At 36.0% G+C, this 20,389-nt stretch overlaps 1 protein-coding gene across 1 annotated transcript in view; it reads right to left on the minus strand.

The window, feature by feature from the left end:
* Positions 1 to 10,340: 10,340 nt before the first annotated feature.
* The window catches only part of cdc5l (CDC5 cell division cycle 5-like (S. pombe)), a 33,059-nt gene continuing 23,010 nt past the window's right edge, over positions 10,341 to 20,389 (minus strand). The window contains exons 13-16 of the mRNA XM_082143464.1: positions 19,152 to 19,394; positions 18,454 to 18,651; positions 15,085 to 15,297; positions 10,341 to 11,299 (exon numbers count right to left, since the gene is read on the minus strand). Coding sequence (XP_081999590.1) covers positions 11,195 to 11,299; positions 15,085 to 15,297; positions 18,454 to 18,651; positions 19,152 to 19,394 — 759 coding nt within the window. The 3' untranslated portion in view covers positions 10,341 to 11,194. The remainder of the gene's footprint in view (positions 11,300 to 15,084; positions 15,298 to 18,453; positions 18,652 to 19,151; positions 19,395 to 20,389) is intronic.

Raw genomic sequence — 20,389 nt, forward strand, 5'->3', positions numbered from 1 at the left:
GATTATTTAAGTCTTGTTCCAGGAATATGATTTTTTGATTCAGAAATACCCTAAACATGAAATTATTACATTTAAAAATGTTAAAAGCATTTTAAATGATCTGTATATTCCCTAAAAGACCGTTTGACTTACTACTGAAGCGTCTAGTGGTTCAGTCACTTTCATTTGTGTTTATGAGATCAGAATCAAACCAGCAGCACAGTTGACTTGGAAAACATTCAGATTTTGTCTTCAAAAGCAACTAAACTGCTTGTTGAAAGTTTAATTAATACTCGTAAAAACGCTGCATGGCTGTTGAAGCGTTGCCCATCAGTTTTCTTTTGTTCAGAATTAACATACATTGCTGACACGGTGAAATAATATTTTCATGAGATATTTTTCACACAGATAAAGTTTAAGAGCTTGGCTGAACCCAGTTACCACATGCATTGAAGGACAATGTCAGGATGTTCTGACTAGGACAATAGCGCCACCTATTGGACACACTGAGCTAAACTTGATGGTGCTTTATTAGTGCATGGCACTTTTTCTGAGGAAAGCATCATAATGCATATAGCTCATATTTTGTTGGTTTTTATTTCTCAAATCATGCTGCCGGTTAAACAGAGGTGTGATGTTACTTTTCTAAGTGATCAAACATACAATTTTCACCTTGTGGAAAATGTAAAAATCTAGTTACAAATGCAATTCATCACTATTGACTGGCATTAGGTTTCAGCATCATCAAAGCGTGTCTCGTGATTATAACAGGCAGATATTATTTACTGGCAGCGGTCTGAGGTGAGGCGGGCCAGGCTCTGGCGGTCATGAGAGGAACCCAATAGTTCTGGACTCGTTCCACAGACCACAGAGACCACAAATGAGAGGCGGTTCAAGTCCCCAGACGCGGGCCACTGACCCTCTCCGGCACGTGTCCCAGGCCAGGTACAGGCCAAAGACAGGTCGAGCTGTCACTGCACAACAGCACTCGAGGGCTTATGGGTTCATGTCACGGGCACACAGTTCACAGTCAAAGTGCTCATGAAATGGCTATATGAGGCGGTGTGTGTTCAGAATACACTAATACCTCTGTACAAAACATGCACCCTGCTGCTGAAAATGACATTTGAGTTGACTGCACCAGACTTATTTCCAGAACATATATTTTGATATATGTCATGCGTCTGGAAATAAGAAAAAATTAAATGTAGTAATAAAATAAGTAATTATAATATTATTTTATGATGATGATGATTATCATTTTTTTATTTGTTTGCTTCCATTTATGGAAGGTAATTTACTCCAGATAAGAAGAAATAAATATTACAAAAAATAAAGTCGAAATTATTACATACTTAGTCCCAATTATATAAAAAAGTCAAAATAAAATAAGTCAAAATGATGACTTATAATTATGATCTCTTAATTTACATGTATAAATTATTAAATTACTTTTTTGACTTTTTTCGACTGTCATAATTTTGACATCTCATAATTACAACTTTGCGTGTCATTGTCAATTTGGACTATTGTCAAACTTATGACTGTTTGTCATAATTTAGATTTTAATCTCTTTTTTTGTCACAATTTGAACGTTTTATTTCACAACTGACTTCTTATCTCATAATTTTGACTTTTTATATCATAATTATGATTTACCAAAACATGATTTTTTTTTTTTGCCTTATGTGGCCAAAATGGGCTTTGCCTTATTTTTATTTAATTTTTTTGTCATAATTTTTCATCAAAATAAAATTTCAAATGAAAAAAGTTTCATAACTTCTTTTCACCAAAACTGTGTGGGTTCATTTACCAATAGTCAAATATCTATAGCAGGTGATGCAAATCTTGGTACTTGTTAACATACAGTAGTCATTTAAAGCTGGTCAACATTAATGTAATAAAGGTTACAGCAAAAAAACAAAACAAAAAAAAAGAAAATATTAATGTTAATACTGGGACATGTGGAGATTGTTCTGCAGTAAATGGGTTTTGAACAGTGTTGTCTGTTGATTTCAGTCTATTTCATCTATTGCATTTTGCATCTAAATGCATTGTTATAGATCTTATTGTGAATGATTCATCCATAGTTTTTTTTTTTTTTTTTGACCTCATAATTTTTAATCAAAATGTCATAACTGGATCCTCCGGTGAAAACCACAGACTCTGGTGACGTATGCAAGATTTCTCCAATCAATTAGTCTGTTTAAATCCTGCCAAAGCACTAAAATCATCAAAGAAAGCACAGTAGACAGTACAAATTGAAACAGATGTGATATAACCTGCTTGACCAGACTCAAGCCTCCTGCAATATTGAACATGAAGGGTCGGATGAAATAATTGAGCATTACATTCAGCAAACCCTTGATCAGTTCAGTAACCCCGGCCCTCGCTTTTATAAAACACACTGAAACTACACTGTAATTTAACAGTACAAAATCAGATGCAGGACTTAAATGACATTTGGATCTGATAAACGGTGTTGCCTGCGGGTCAATCTTACACTGGCACAGAGGGGAGCTGGCAGCGCCCGGCCCGACACACTGCCGGCCCGAAAAAGCTGCTTCTCATTCAGCTGTGACATATTTGGAAGTTTGGAAGTGGAGCAGCAAAACGAGCCTTTAAATCCATCTCACTCTCCTGTAAATTACAACCCTGCATTTTTAATTTCCTATGCATCATACAATGCTATTCAGCAGAGTCCAAACCAAACACGACCATAAAGGAACAAACTATCCTTCTGCTCACTGAGGCTCTTAAAATCTCAGGAGTAAAACAGATCTGTCTCTGTTGTGAAAGAATACAAATACAATTGGTAATTAATCCTTTTACAAAAAGTACGGTGGCAGAACAGTGATTGTCTTTCAGTCATTTAATGTGGCATCGTAACAATGTTTTTTCAGACATTTGCCATATTTTATACAGTGTTGGCGTGCTTTTCGATGTCGCCATATGCAATATGTTTAAATTTAGACTTTAGATATTTTATTATGGTTTGGATCTGATTTTGGTCATGGCCGACTCTTGGAGCCAGACTTGGTCAGACAAAAAGAGCTTTCTAAACAGTGCATTTGTTCATCTTCTTTTACTTTATTTCTTTTCCAGCTCAGGAAGGAAATGTTTAATTCACAGTAACTCATTCTGGCAAACATACATTTATGGCCTCATTTGTCCAGTTTTTTATGGTTGCTTTGGTCTTGTTTCTGAATGTCCTTTGATGTTTACATGACTAAGAAACATGACAGTCTGGTGGTGTAATTATTTAGAATGCAATGTGACTAGAATCATGTTTTATACACCGATGAGCCAAAATATTATGACCACTTTTCTAATATGTTGGTCGTCCATGTGATGCCAAAACAGCGCCAACCCGCCGAGGCATGGACTCTACAAGACCTCTGAAGGTGTGCTGTGGTATCTAGCACCAAGATGTTACCTTCAAGATCCTTCAAGTTCTGTAGGTTATGAGGTGGAGCCGCCGTGGATTGAACTTGTTGGTCCAACACATCCCACATTTGCTCGATTGGATTGAGATCTGGGGAATTTTTAGACCAGGGAAACACCTTGAGTTCTTCATCATCTTCCTCAAACCATTCCTGGACAATGTGTGCAGTGTGGCAGGTGCATTATCCTGCTGAAAGAGTCCACTATTGTCATGAAGGGGTGTACCTGGTCATAAACAATGTTTATGATCGGTCACACCTGTCAAAATCCACATAAATGGCCGGACCCAGTGTTTCCCAGAAGAACATTGCCCAGAGCATCACACTCCCTCCATCGGCTTGTCATCGTCACTTCTCCATGTTAACGGCGCACACGTACATGGCCGTCCACATGATGTAAAAGAAAGCAGGACTCATCAGGCCTGGCGACCTTGTTCCACCTCACCAAGTTCCAGTTCCAATGCTTGCGTGCCCATTGTAAGCTCTTTCGATGGTGGACAGGGGTCATCAGGCACTCTGATAGGTCTGCGTCTACACAGGAGAATGATGCTCTGTGTTGTGGTATTCCTCCCGTAACCATCATTTAAATTTTGTGTGACTTGTGCCATAGTAGACATTCTGTTGGCTCGGACCGGACGGCATAACCTTCCTTTCCCTTGTGCATCGATGAGCTCTGGGTGCCCAACACACCTGTAACTGGTTTATGGTTTGTCCCTCCTTGGATAACTGTTGGTAAATTCTCACCACTGCTGACCGGGAGCAACACACCAGCCTTGCCGTTTCAGAGATACTCTGACCCATTCACCTTGCAATAACAATTTGGCTCCAGTCAAAGTCGCTCAGATCTTTATTCCTGCCCATTTCTCCTGCATCAACACATTATACACACTCCTGTATACACACAGTAGTGGCCAAAAGTGATGTCTGGAGGAGATGTTTGTTGTTCTACAAGTTTGATTAAACCATCAAAATATGAGGAAAAAGATTTTCTATTTTTGAAACTATTTTAAATATGAGGGAAGAACAAAACACTAAACTTGGTTAAGGTATCTGACAAAATTATTTGGCAAAAAAGGCAAACTACAGATACAGGTTTTATTTTAAAACATAGAAAAACAAAAAGCTCATAGGAAAATGCATACAATGAATACAACAATCAGTTATCAATCAGTTGGTTCTCTCTTGTTTTTGCATGTGTTCATAATATATTTGTATGACAGCCTGGCCAAAACTGATTCAATGATTAAAGTTTCAATGCGTTATCACAAATAAAACAATTGATCAACTACGCAATATGCTTACATGTACACCTTTTTAATAATACTTGAATAAAGGGTGAAGATGTCAATTTTCCTAGGCCAGACATCACTTTTGGCCACTACTTTATATATAATACTTATTTAATGTGGGGATTCATTTGTTCCATGGAACACAATCTGAGTTTGTCGAAACGTCAAATGTTTTCTGTGAGTTCTTACCAGAGTAATGCTTTTTAAAATGTTTTTCACTCTTTCCCTTGCTTTTTTACATAATGTTGAAAGCACTTTCATGTTATTGCCTCAGGATGAATAGATTTGTTGTAGTCCTCATCTGTAAAAGCGTCTTCTAAATGAATAAAAGTAAATGTCACACTCTTTTCCTTACAAAGAAAAATGCAGGATGCTCACTGTGAACTTCTTTTGCAGTTTTGCCTGGTTTCATTAAAAAATATGTGGCCATCTAAATTCTTTGTAGTGATTCTTATTGTGTAATTTAACTGAATAAACTCAATGCCACACCAGAACCTCTAAATGCCAGCACATGCTATGAAGCTTGTGGTTTATAGAGGTGAAGAGATTGTTGAAAATATTCATATCACACTGAACAATAGTGTCTATGCCCTCCACATTGCTCTATATTTATTAAAAACGTTTGAAAAAAATGGCATTCAGACAATAGCTGAGTCTCAGAGACATCTGATAGCGTTGTGTCGTTTCCAGGCAGAACTGTTTCTAATCACTCGACTTTCATTCAGACCAGTTCACTTCCAAAACAACTCAGTGTTCCTCTATATTTTTCAATCTTTTTGAACAATGGGGCTTAAAAGTGAATAAATGTCAGATTGCATGAAGTGAACATGAAGTGAAGTGCATGAGTTCACGGCCCCTCGAGAGCGCTAGAAGAACATGGCAACATTTCATTTAGATTCTTTCATGTTCATTTCAGCAATTTCAAATCATCGGCTTATTGAAGAAAACAAGCAGAGAACATGAACTAATCACAGGACAACAGAAACACCCCAAAAGTATTTGGATAAATGTGTGAATGTGATTCATTAGATCTGATTCTCAAATGCTGCAGAATCTTTTCTCTTCACTTTTAATTTTCCTTCATCATTTTTGACATTGCAGTGTGTTTGATTTGGTGATTTTTAATTGATATATGAAGTTCAAAGTTCACACAGATCATTACCTTAACATGTTCCACTAACCCCACACACACACACACACACACACACACACACACACACACACACACACACACACACACACACACACACACACACACACACACACACACACACACACACACACACACACACACACACACACACACACACACACACACACACACACACACACACACGTACACATATATATACATCTTGTCTTTTTCTTTATATTTCAATGATATTGTTCTGTAATTTGTTGACAGACCAACAGTAAATGTGTAACTGTGAATCCTGTCCAGTCTCTTGCAATCAATATCCCACAGAGTAATGTGTAAATTTGTACTGTTGAAATATACATATATACTGTATATGCCATTCAGCTAAAGTGCAGTCTTGTGAATTTTCAATAATTGCCATCAAAATAGTTTACATCTGTAAATATTGACAACACGACAAAGCATTTTGACTATCTGATACAAGGACTTGTCATTCTGATGGCTCTTTAGTTCATCTCTCAAAAGTATTTGAGTAAATTACAGGCTTTTGCAGATAATCCATTGTGTGGTGCTGAATTGTTCTGAGAAATGCACTTACTCGTTTGTGTGTAAAATGTCTTTCTTTCAAATAAATGATACTTGCTGTCATATTTAATGCTGATATTTTGTTTGTGTGTGAAATTGAATTTTTACTAGTAAAAAAACAAAACAATTAAATATATGTATAATTGCAGAGTAGCTTGTACTGTAGCCTAATTGAACTAAAGAGCTCTGCAATTGCATTCTTACTATAACAACTGAATTAGAGAGCTCTCTAATTGGAATTCTTGCTAGTAACAATTCAATTAGCCTTTCGCTGAGCACCGCCCCCCTTAGTTACTGTGTGTTGCTACGTCCGACAAACAAATGGTCAAACACGACCAGCGCGACAGATTGCCATGACGGGAAGAGGTATACCCGTGCGTGTCAGTGACCTTTTTTGGAGCAATACCTCCGCGATATCCTCCAGATCGAGGCAAAAGGGGTTACAGTATGCAGTGGAGGGATATACTCAAAATATAAAAATGCACAATGAAGGAGACACGACTACTATCGAGGCTTACCGGTCTCAAGCGAAATCTGAGAAACCCCATGACAACCGCAGAAAAATCTCTAATACCCACGCAATCGACATAAACACACTTGCATCTTGGAAGTTTGATGAACCAGCATCCGTAGGCATCGTAGACCTCTTCTTCTGTCTTGATTTTCTCCGATTTGTTGCAGACAATCGCAGTTATCTGAGCTGTTAGTTATATTTTGCTAATTTTTATTAGCAAATTTTATTTTAATTTTTTTGTTCCAGTTCAGCCCTGCTAACGTTTTGTGCTTTGTTCTTGGGGAAGGGAAAAAAATAACGTTAGAGTTGCCAAATGTCCCGTATTTTGGGCATAATTTATTTGTCATAATTAATAATGCATAATTTATATCTCCCTTGTCCTGTTTTTTTTTACTGCAAAGCTGATCTAACCACTGACTGATACAGCAGCAGTGCTGATCACAACACCTGTTATCATCCTATCAATAATAATAATATATAATATATCATCATTATTTAGAGACAAATCATTGTTTGATTTACCGCTCCGAGCGGGACTTTCAATGTCAGCATTTTGATTTCGGCAAATCAGTTTAGGCGAATGCAAACACCGTGATTATTGATTCCAGCAACATCCACCCACGCAAGAAAACGTGCAACCTACCTGAGGGAATAATACGCTGATATACTGCTCAATAAATATTTCTGATTGTTATCAATGTAGAAAACTTTTCTTTGGATTCTTTGATGAATAGAAAGTTTCAGAGTTTTCTGAAATAGAAAGCTTTTCTAACGTTATAAATGTCTATAGCCTACTGTCACTTTTGATCAATTGAATGCATCCTTGCCTATTACTTTTCTTAATTTCTTAAAAAATCTTACTGACCCCAAATTACTTTTACCGGTTCTTCGTGGCAAGCTTTATGCGTGCGGTCGTGCGCTTGAGTGCGGCTATAGTACATAAACGCTCATTATCCTGTAGGCTATATAGCCTATTTAAGTAATTAAATTCATATAAAGGGGCGATTTGTCCACTAATGGCTTAAATGAATAACTATAGTCGACTAGAAAATGTTTTTTTTTGTCGGAGGCAGCCCTTATTCCACATATTTACAAACGCCGTGGGCTTCACCATCTTGGAGAATGTTTGTCGGACATGCTCACATAGTAACGGTTGCTATGATGTGTGATTGGACAGTGGCCGTTTTGGGGGAGGGGCCGGCGAAAGGTCAATTGTAGAGCTCCGTAATTAAAAATGAATGGAAGTCAATGTATGGCAAGCCGTTTTAGCTTAAATTGTACCCAGCGTTACTCGTCGTAATTGCATTTTTACTAGTAAGAATTCAATTAGAGAGCTCTACAATTCAATTATTACTAGTAAGAATTACAATTATAGAGCTCTCTAATTCAATTATTACTAGTAAGAATTACAATTACAGAGCTCTCTAATTCAATTCTTACTAGTAACAATTACAATTAGAGAGCTCTACAAATGAATTTTTACTAGTCGTATGTCTCCATTGACTTCCATTCATTTTTAATTACGGAGCTCTACAATTGAATTGTTACTAGTAAGAATTACAATTAGAGAGCTCTACAATTGAATTGTTACTAGTAAGAATTACAATTAGAGAGCTCTACAATTGAATTGTTACTAGTAAGAATTACAATTAGAGAGCTCTCTAATTTAATTATTACTAGTAACAATTACAATTAGAGAGCTCTCTAATTAAATTCTTACTAGTAAGAATGCAATTACAGAGCTCTCTAATTGAATTTTTACTAGTAAAAATATGAATTAAAGATATGTATAATTGCAGAGCTCTGTAATTGAATTAAAGAGCTCTGCAATTACATTCTTACTAGTAACAACTGAATTAGAGAGCTCTCTAATTGGAATTGTTACTAGTAAGAATTGGATTAGAGAGCTCTCTATTTAAATTGTTACTAGTAAGAATTGAATTAAAGAGCTCTGCAATTGCATTCTTACTAGTAACAATTCAATTGTAGAGCTCTCTAATTGTAATTCTTACTAGTAACAATTCCATTGTACAGCTCCGTAATTAAAAATGAATGGAAGTCAATGGAGACATATGACTTGTAAAAATTCATTTGTAGAGCTCTTTAATTCGAATTGTTACTAGTAAGAACTGAATTAGAGAGCTCTGTAACTGTAATTCTTACTAGTAATAATTGAATTATAGAGCTCTGTAATTGTAATTCTTACTAGTAGTAATTGAATTGGAGAGCTCTCTAATTGTAATTGCTACTAGTAAGAATTGAATTGAAGAGCTCTCTAATTGAATTCTTACTAGTAAAAATGCAATTACGACGAGTACCGCTGGGTACAATTTAAGCTAAAACGGCTTGCCATAATAGACAGTATAAACGAGAGCTCCACGTCCGAGACTTCGACCGCTTCTACATGTAACGTTACTTTATTAAACAGGTGAGCACATTTACATAAAACTAATCAATGTTATATAGCTCAACATGATGAAATGTTAGAAATCTGTATGTTATTCTAATGTTGATCTAGCTTACTGCTAGTCTCATACAGACAAACTAACATACATTTCATTTCTAAATTTTTCAATTAGTCTGACGTATTATTTCTCATTGAGCCAAATTACACTTGGGCCAATTAAAAAATTTAGATGTGACCAGTCACTAGAAAATTTTGACTTGGAGAGGTTAGAAATTTTGTACAGTGTATAAATGAACTAAATTAATAACTTTACAACAAAAAATAACCATTACTGAACTTACTTAAGCTGGACTACGAAACCATTTTCTTCTAGATCTGCTGTACAGCAGAAACAAACGTTGCATTATTTTTTCCTGTGTTATCACTCTAAAGCTGATTTGAAACAATCTGTATTGTAAAAAGCGCTATATAAATAAAGGTGACTTGACTTAAATGTATCTTGATTTAAAGATGTTTAGATATTTGTATTGAAAACAAATAGAAAACAGGAAGACATTCAGAGGATATACATTTTTTGCAATATATTCAATATTTAATGCCATAACTTATTGAATTTAAGAACTTTTTAATTTGGGTAAAAGGACACAATATGACTTTAAGACCTGCTGAAATCCCGTGAGTGTCTGTAGACACAAAGACTTTTGCTCAAGTCGAATTGGAATTGGTGACTTGTAACGTGTAATGGACTAATTTTACTCAAGTATGGTTTTCAGGTACTCTTTACACCTCTGGAAACAGTTTCTGATATATCGAGACCCGTCCCTCTGCAGACAAGAGACACTAAACACCACCGATTCTGCAGATGAGCTCACATTAACATTCACACTTCCAAACAGATCTGATCAGTCTAATATACAAAGTGTGGTTCGTTACACACCATAATGAAAATCTGACAGTTTCTGATTGCAATTAAACAAAAGCCAACTTTGTGTTTGATGATATTTAATCAAATGTAACATGCAACCATGATACTAGTTTTTGTTTAAAACTGAATTGAAGCTGTTTTTGCACTGATACCAGACTGAATTTGTTAAAATAACCAAAGAAAATTATGGAATAATGTAAAATAATGTAAGATTGTAAAATAAAATACAAAAATTAAATTGAGTACCCAGCAAAAATAAAATAAAAAAATAACTGAAATATAAACTACCCAGTAAAATAAAAAATAAAAAATGTAAAATATAAAATTAAAATTAAAGATGAAATGTCCAGCAAAATAAAAAATAATCCATACTATTACCACCACACTTCATTACTTCTCATATGTGCACAGTTGATCACAGAAGGCCAAATGTGAAGCACACGTAAGATTTGAGAATGAAAGCTTTTGACAAATGTACCACTCATTCACAGATCGGAGCAACTCAGCGCTGATGATTTATTTTGTAAATGATGTACATTTTCAATACCAGACATTCCAATTTACACCTGAAAATGAGCAAAAGCTTCTTATATTCAGAAAGAAACTAAAAATGGCTTGACATGAGAAAAACGTACTGGAAAACAGACGATATTTACACTTACAACATCGTATTTGCACAAGTAAAATGAAAATCATTTTTAAAAACAAAAATCTGTGAATTAGATCCCGGTGAGACATCAAGAAGCTGAAAGCAGTTCATTACAGCAGAAAGAGAAGGATCCACACAGTAAAGAAGGATCCACACAGTAAAGATGTAAAACATGCTGATGTGCACACTGAAGCGGGACGGGAAGGCTAGACTTTAGGATAAGCACGAACAGCTACTGTACTGACTACAGGAGATGCAGAGATGCTCAGAACTTCTGCGAGAGCGTCTGTTTCTCCAGGAGCAGGTCAGCGAATCTCTGCTGCAGCTCTTTTTCTCTGTCCTGTTGCCTCTGAACATCCTCTCTCAGGGCCTGGATATGAACGACAGTGTTGATCAGTGATAATCAAGTATTAACTTAAGCAATTACAACATAAAAATATATAATATATTCTTTCTTCCTTCAAAATTTAATATACACTCACCTAAAGGATTATTAGGAACACCATACTAATACTGTGTTTGACCCCCTTTCACCTTCAGAACTGCCTTAATTCTACGTGGCATTGATTCAACAAGGTGCTGAAAGCATTCTTTAGAAATGTTGGCCCATATTGATAGGATAGCATCTTGCAGTTGATGGAGATTTGTGGGATGCACATCCAGGGCACGAAGCTCCCGTTCCACCACATCCCAAAGATGCTCTATTGGGTTGAGATCTGGTGACTGTGGGGGCCATTTTAGTACAGTGAACTCATTGTCATGTTCAAGAAACCAATTTGAAATTATTCAAGCTTTGTGACATGGTGCATTATCCTGCTGGAAGTAGCCATCAGAGGATGGGTACATGGTGGTCATAAAGGGATGGACATGGTCAGAAACAATGCTCAGGTAGGCTGTGGCATTTAAACGATGCCCAATTGGCACTAAGGGGCCTAAAGTGTGCCAAGAAAACATCCCCCACACCATTACACCACCACCACCAGCCTGCACAGTGGTAACAAGGCATGATGGATCCATGTTCTCATTCTGTTTATGCCAAATTCTGACTCTACCATCTGAATGTCTCAACAGAAATCGAGACTCATCAGACCAGGCAACATTTTCCCAGTCTTCAGCCGGTGGTGTCTTCTGCTGTTGTAGCCCATCCGCCTCAAGGTTGTGCATGTTGTGGCTTCACATATGCTTTGCTGCATACCTCAGTTGTAACGAGTGGTTATTTCAGTCAAAGTTGCTCTTCTATCAGCTTGAATCAGTCGGCCCATTCTCCTCTGACCTCTAACATCAACAAGGCATTTTCGCCCACAGGACTGCCGCATACTGGATGTTTTTCCCTTTTCACACCATTCTTTGTAAACCCTAGAAATGGTTGTGCGTGAAAATCCCAGTAACTGAGCAGATTGTGAAATACTCAGACCGGCCCGTCTGGCACCAACAACCATGCCACGCTCAAGTGGTCACTACAGTGGACAGCTATTAAAAAAGCATTTTCTTGAATTTGCACGGGTTTTTATGGCAAAGTTGCACATCAATCTCTTCATTGGACCCTGGTGCATCATCCTATAAATTGCAATCAAGTGGCAAGCCTTTGTGTTTCGATTTTTTCCCCCTCCAAACCAAGATGGCCAAGGGTCAGTCAGACATGCCAAGTTGCTCCAGAATATCCACCCATTCCTTCTATCCTAGGAGACTCTTGTAGGTAAAAAAAATATTGCAGCATAAAGCAATATCTAATGAGTCATATCACAGTAAAATTTTCCAAGTTTTGATTTCAGATTGAGAGAAAACTCTGATTAATCACATGTCCACTGTAGTGGACGTCATGCATGCAATGGCTATATTTCAGATACAATTCATAATTATAATGTGAATATTGTTTTTGAAATTTAAAACTTAAAAACTTAATATGCATTGACTTTTTCTACTGTAAATAAATGTATTTGTATTATTAGAATGTAATTTTCATTGACATCGAAAAAAGTCATGTGATTACATAATGTATGACACTTGTAATGCATTACTTTACTTGTTAGATCAAAAAGTAATCTGATTTTATAATGCATGTTATTGTAATGCATTTTTTACTCATAACATCAAAAAGTAATCTGATTACATAATGCATGTTACTTGTAATGCGTTTCCTTTCTCATAACATAAAAAAGTAATCTGATTATGTAATGTGCGTTATTGTAATGTGTTTTTTTACTCATAACATCAAAAAGTAATCTGATTACGTAATGCATGTTACTTGTAATGCGTTTCTTTACTCGTTACATCAAAAAGTAATCTGATTAGGTAATGCATGTTACTTGTAATGCGTTTCTTTACTCGTTACATCAAAAAGTAATCTGATTAGGTAATGCATATTACTTGTAGTTAATTACTTGTTAGATCAAAAAGTAATCTGATTAGGTAATGCATGTTACTTGTAACACATTACTTTACTTGTAACATCAAAAAAGTAATCTGAATGCGTTATGCATGTTACATGTAATGCGTTACCCCCAACACTGATCATTTCAGATGAGATTGAAAAAACGTATCGCTAGGTTTTCTCAGAGGAGGGCTATGATAGAAATGTGCATGTCCATCTTGAACATAATCAGAATTATCAGCTAATAAGGGTAAATCTCCATACTCTGGTGCACTGGAGGGAGCATCTGAGTGGTTTCCACAGTTGTACCTTGACAGGCTGTAGAAAATTCTGATGGAATCACGTCCTCATGTTCTGATATCAAAGATACGCAAAGTGCAACTTGTATGAAGTTGTATGAAGCCATTGCAATATTTTGCATTTATATTTTTTGTATATATTTTATAGTTTTCACATTATTTGATATAATTGCATTGATTAGTTTGTTAAATTCACATACTTTATCTGTTTGATTATTGTCTTATATTTAATACAGTATATCTTCAGTTTAAACCAACCGCATGCTGTCCACTCAAGTGGACATCTGAAGATCTCTTTGAAAAATTTGTAAAAAAATAAATAAAAATCAATTCTTGTTTTTCATGCCCTAAGAGCAATAAAAACACATAGGAAAAAAATCCTGACTGAGGGTATCATAATTCATGCATGAAAGGGTTAAATCACCTTTCTTTCCCATTCTGACATTCAGTTTGGAGTTCAGGAGATTGTCTTGACCAGGACGACACCCCTAAATGCATTGAAGCAACTGCCATGTGATTGGTTGATTAGATAATTGCATTAATGAGAAATTGAACAGGTGTTCCTAATAATCCTTTAGGTGAGTGTATTAATACAATTATATATTGCATTTAACAAATGCATATAATTCCTCAGATTTTATTAATATCTGCATTAATTACATTACTCAATTTTATAATTACTATATATATATATATATATATATATATATATATATATATATATATATATATATATATATATATATATAACAAAAATTTACTCATGTCGTTTAACCAGCAAAATTCCAGAAGTGGTGCATTCCACGGATGAGAATCCAAGGACTGCAGCATTAGAGCGGTTTCTAATTAAATAAATATATGCACTGCGGGTTTCATAAAGATTTATTGTTTAAGATTAAGTGGATATTTGAATGAAATGATGTTTGGCCAATATTAAACAAGGATTTGATCATGCTGTAAAGTGTAACAACAACAATCACCAGGTTGTTGGCGACCTCTGCAGGCATTTATTATAATACAATGTACAGAAGTTGATTGTTTATATTATGTATTTTAATGGTGTTGATCAATAAAACCATATGATTACTTGCTTTGATACTTTATTTCAACCAATTATCATTGCCTCGTTGTTGTTGTTACATATGTATTTTAAATAATTTGAAAGGCTTCTGTTCACTTAGGGTCTATTTTAATTACCACAAAAAATATTATCCGATTACTCGATCAAAATAATCGACCGATTACCAAAATAACCGTTAGTGACAGCCCTAGATTAGTTAAAACATTTCAAAAAGCACCTGCATTGTTTTGCATTTTGTGACGAAGTCACATATTTTGTCATTGAAGATTTCTTAAAAATAGTGTTAAAATATTGTCTCGTCTCATTCTCGTGAACCCAAAATCGTGTATCGTCTCGTCTTGTGAGCTAAGCGTTTCATCACACCCCTAATCACAACATCTTATAGAGATAGTAAAGTTTTTCACCTCCTTTCTGCGTGGAATGGCGTGGTCTTCCTGTTTCTTCAGCTCCTGGAAGGTGTGGAGCTCCACATTGGCCTGTTCCACCTGATCCCAGAGTTCACTGAGCTGTTTGAGCAGTCCCATGGCCCGAGACTGATACCCGCCCAGAAGAATCTTCATCTTCTTCTCCATCTTCGCTGCACGCTTGGCTTCTGTGGTCATGTGACCTCTGTTAATCTGTCAGACACAGGAAGTGAGGGGAACTGTTACAAACAAGACTGCAATCAGAATGATTTAAAGATGACTTTGAATTGTGATTGAATAAACCACATGCAAAGCCTGAACTTCCTGCTGCATTAGTTTTTGTACTGTAGAAAGTGTATTATTGAAACACATTTGCACTGTAGCCAGACTTAATTTGTCTAGATAAAAAGAAAATAATTGACGAGGTAAAATATATTAAAAAATATACATTAAAAAATAATAATAAAAAAATAAAATAATAATAATAATAATTGAATAACAAATGTAAAATATCAACTAAAAAAGAAAAGCTTTTAAAAAAAAATACATATTTATGAATTTAAGAACTTTTTAATTTGTGTAAAGGGCAAAATAAGACTTTAAGACCTGCAGAAACCCTGTGAGTATAAAAAACAAATCTAATAAATAAATAGTATCCAAAAGCAACACAAAAAATCCACAATAAGTAACATTTAATCTCTGCTAAATTGAAACAGTTCTTGCTCTTGTCATGCTGTGATGGGAGCTCTAAGAAAAATCAGGATTCAATTCTTGCCTTCAGACACTGGCACCACGAAATATTGAAACCATCGCAAACGTAAACTATTTTCAGACGTTCAATTTTGCAATAATGTGTGACATGCATAAAAGTAGTGAACTCTAAAAAGTTATGAGATGGAAACAAAAACAATAAACCTCCAATGTCAACAAAGGCCTCAGAAACACACTTTGGCCTTTAACAAACCATTACGCAATTATAATGGATCTGTTTTCATTCGAGCGCCTGACGTTTTCCAGCAAGCGTCAGGCTGCCAGCTGAAAGTCCTGACTGGGCATCTCTGGCTGGATAAAACATCCATCGAGCACAACATCCAGACAACAGCAGATGCGTGACTACCACTGATCAACTGAAGTATATTATGAACACATTCAAAATTTTGAAGAAATAAAAAGTTCCTTTATTAATATTTCATTTTAAAGGTTGGGTAGGTAATTTTCAGAGAGGCTAGCAATACCCACCCAATCCCACCCTCCCTTCAGAGCGTCTCCAAAGCCACCCCTCATCCAAAACACATCAACGCGTGCACACAAAAGCATCACGAGAGACGGCATTAAACTACCTCATGTCTCAAAGTACATAACAATAATAATAAAATAAACAACTTAAAGAGCTTTAGTTGTACCACCTGACTGCTTTAGATTCATTTAGGACTGAATTCAATGATTGGACGATTGGCCTTCCACAGATGATATATACACATAAATACATTTAGACCACTTAACTTAGTGATTTCTATCAGGATGCGTTTCAACCAGCATAAATGTTTCTGGAACAAATAGCCAACCCTATCTTTAACAAAATTAAACATAATTGTGAGATATATAACTGAGAATTTTATTTTATTTTTATTATGTGGCAGATTTTTTTTGCTATCTATCTATCTATCTATCTATCTATCTATCTATCTATCTATCTATCTATCTATCTATCTATCTATCTATCTATCTATCTATCTATCTATCTATCTATCTATCTATCTATCCATCTATCCATCTATCCATCCATCCATCCATCTATCCATCCATCCATCTATCCATCCATCCATCTATCTATCTATCCACAATTACTAGGCTATATACACATATATACACTAGGCAATATGTACATTTATATATTTCTTATGTTTTATAAGTGTGTATATAAAGACTTCAGATGCAAAAGCCTCTAAGTGCCATCGGAAATTTTCTTCTAGAATGCTCTTTTTTATCAAGCTTGCATGTTTATGTTCAGTTATTTCACTTTAATGGCAATGAAAATGACCTATTAATTGTCATAATGTCATTAAAGTGAAATTACTGAACTTAAATATACGAGCTTGGTAAAAATGCTCATTTTAAAAGAAAATTTCAGATGGCACTTAGAGGCTTTTGTTTATATGTTTTATAAGTGTAAATAAATACATATATAAATAATTGAGGTAAAACACATTAAATCTATCTACAGCTGAGGTCTGTTTATAAATGTGCAGTGCAGATGCTGCCGGCATAAATCTGGTGATTCTGTGAATGAGAGCCGCGTGCCATGGCTTCCCTCTCCCTGCAGGAACACCAGCTCCCATGGCTCTGAACGTGCTGCTGTGTGAATCGCCTCCAAGTTTCCGCCACACGCTCCCAGCCAAGACATATGAACACAAACGCAGTCTTTGTGGAACAGGAGGGGGGGTCCTAATGAACTGAAGCTCTGCACATGAGCACGTCCTGAAACTGCAGGCAACTGGCTGGCTGGCTGTCTTACTGGTGGCGACCATTTCTGTTTGTGTATTACCAAGCATTAATGCCCAGGAGAAGTTTAGAGCCATCCTCATTAAAACAGAATTAACGGATTTATCAGTTTCTTTTGACTGGTTAATGACAAGGTTAACACTCTGGATAGCATTTAAGAGCACTAAGAGGAGATAGGAATTAATGGTCTCTTGTGCTAAAAGCAATAAGACCCTCCTTGAACGTTGAATGTTACTGAACAAAAATAAATGGATAAAGTAAAAGATTAAATGTAAAAACAAAATATAACAAAAAATACAAAAGGAATTACACAAAAAGTACCCCGCAAAAACAAAGAAACAAACAAAAATCAATGTTAAAATGAAAAATAAGTGTAAATAATAAACTAAAAAATAAAAGATTAAATGAAATGCCATACGAAATAAGACTAATTAATTGCCATAAAAAACAGAGCGTTGCTATGGACGCAGGATTCTAACCGTACAGACGGAACGGACTATTTTCTTTAGCGGAAGCAATACAATCGTTTTTAAATCAATAAACTCCTTTTCAAAATCAATATTTTGTGTCAAATTATTGATTTATTTGGTAGGTAGCCATGTAATAAGCGGGATAATGTAGTGCGAGGCGGTTGTTATAGCGAATACAACCTCTTCAGGCTGAAACATACTGCATGCCTTTTAAGAGCAAAAATAATGGATTGGAATAAACTGTCTCTAAAAGCAATAAGACACTCAAGTGATTTTATCAAAACCCTGATTAATACTTTAAATCCTCAAACATAAGCTGCAATCAGCCAGACGACGACGACACCGCCATCTACTGGACACAAAGGGAGTGCACAGAACACACGGATGATGATCTTACCTCCAGCTTCTTCTCCATAGACTCGATTCGGTCCTTCTTGCTGGCCAGATTGGCTCGGGTGTAGCGGCTCTGTCCGGGCAGGTACAGGACCTGACTGTAACACTCCTCCCACACCTGATTATAAGCCTCCATAGAGAGATCTCCATGACTCATCCCATGTTTCACCACCTCCATCTCCTGGCCCAGCAGCTCTCCTGCCTTCAAACGCACACATACAGCTGAGCCTTCTGACGCATTGGGTTTGAATACATAAGAGTGATGTACTTTTATGACTGAAGATAACTGATGCCGGAACAAAATATAAAAGACAAATTTTATTTGCATAAAGAAAAATATATTTTCTTCGCAAAAGAACTCCGCATACTAACTATGATACTTATACTTAATTTGTACATACATTTGCAACCGCTAATAAAAAAGCATAAATACTTTATTTTGGGGTGAATTTTCTTTACACTTTTGCGAGATTCACCATTCTAAATAATTTGCCAGGCCACACTGAATCTGTACCTGCAGAATGACAAAATGACTCGCACAGAATTTTAATGTCATGTTTAAAATTCTAGACCTCTCCAAAGCCCTGTGTGTTCCCAAGTATAATATAATGAAATCATTTTATAATAAAGCACTCTCAGATTTTCCACCCAGATTAAAAAAGTGCCTATGCCATATGGGTCTACTAATTAAAAGCAGCAAACCTTTTTGAGCTCTTCCTCTGAGATCTTATCATAGGGTGTTTTCTCCAGGTAGGAGATGTGCTCTGCGTTGTTGGAGCTGGATCCCACTCCTTTACCCTTCCTGGCCTGGATGTCACTGAAGGGGTGATGCAGACAGTCGTAGTGGATCATGGTGATCATTTCCTTCTTGACGAGTTCTTCTGCCAGCTGCAGGTCGGTCAGAGGTGGCTCCACATTATGAGGCCGGAGTATCGTCTCATTCACCTGAACACAGAGATAGACACAAAACAAGGCGTTTTTGCTCACCCTCAAAAAGTGACAATTTTAACATGCTATATACAAATATCTGTGGGGTATTTTGAGCTAAAGCTTCACATACACACTCTGGGGACATCAGAGACTTATTTTACATCTTGTGAAAAGGGCAGTATACCACCCCTTTAAGAACTAGTGTTTAACACAACCCATCAACTAGTCAATTTTTAAATTATGTTGTGTTGCACATCCCCCAGTTTTGCCCCACATTACTTCACACTGAAATGTGTTGCAAATCTTTAAGAAAGTATGTTGCTAAAAAGTTTATTTAATTTATATAGCATTTTAAAAAAGCAAGCAAGGCTGATCAAAATGCAGAACAACCATAGATACATTATATGTATTTATATAATAAAGTAGTATGTGGCAGTGCTGCTATCGCTAACAAAACTAAAACCAGAACTACTGAAAACCTTTTTGTAAATTGAAAATAAAATTAATAAATATATAAAACTTAATTTTAAATGACGCCTTCATTTTGATATTTTGTTTTCATTTTAATTTTCAAGTTTTTGCAATTTAGTTTAGTATTTTTGTCATTTTTTTTTTTTTTTTTTTTATGTCTACAAATGCTGCAAATATACCGTATTTTCCGCACTATAAGGCGCACTTAAAAGCCTTTAATTTTTTCAAAAAACGACAGTGCGCCTTATAATCCGGAGGGCCTTATATATGGATCTGTCGCCTTATATTAATGTCTGTAAAACAACCGCTGACTTAAACCTTGTTTATACTTTCGCCTGGCACCGGAGCGCGAGCCTCCGCTGACTGCGCACGCACCTCCCCAAACAGACGAGGCATTTATACTTGACGCAACGGTTTTGTTTTAGACTGAACACCAGACCATACAACTGATTTAGACGCGCAAACTGGGTGCCGGTGTGATGAGATGTACTAATATCCGTCTGCTCGGGCAGATTCGGCTCAAAGTCGTGCATCTTCGG

Source organism: Leuciscus leuciscus, assembly GCF_965113295.1.
Source record: "Leuciscus leuciscus genome assembly, chromosome: 17".
Taxonomy (NCBI): Eukaryota; Metazoa; Chordata; class Actinopteri; order Cypriniformes; family Leuciscidae; genus Leuciscus; species Leuciscus leuciscus.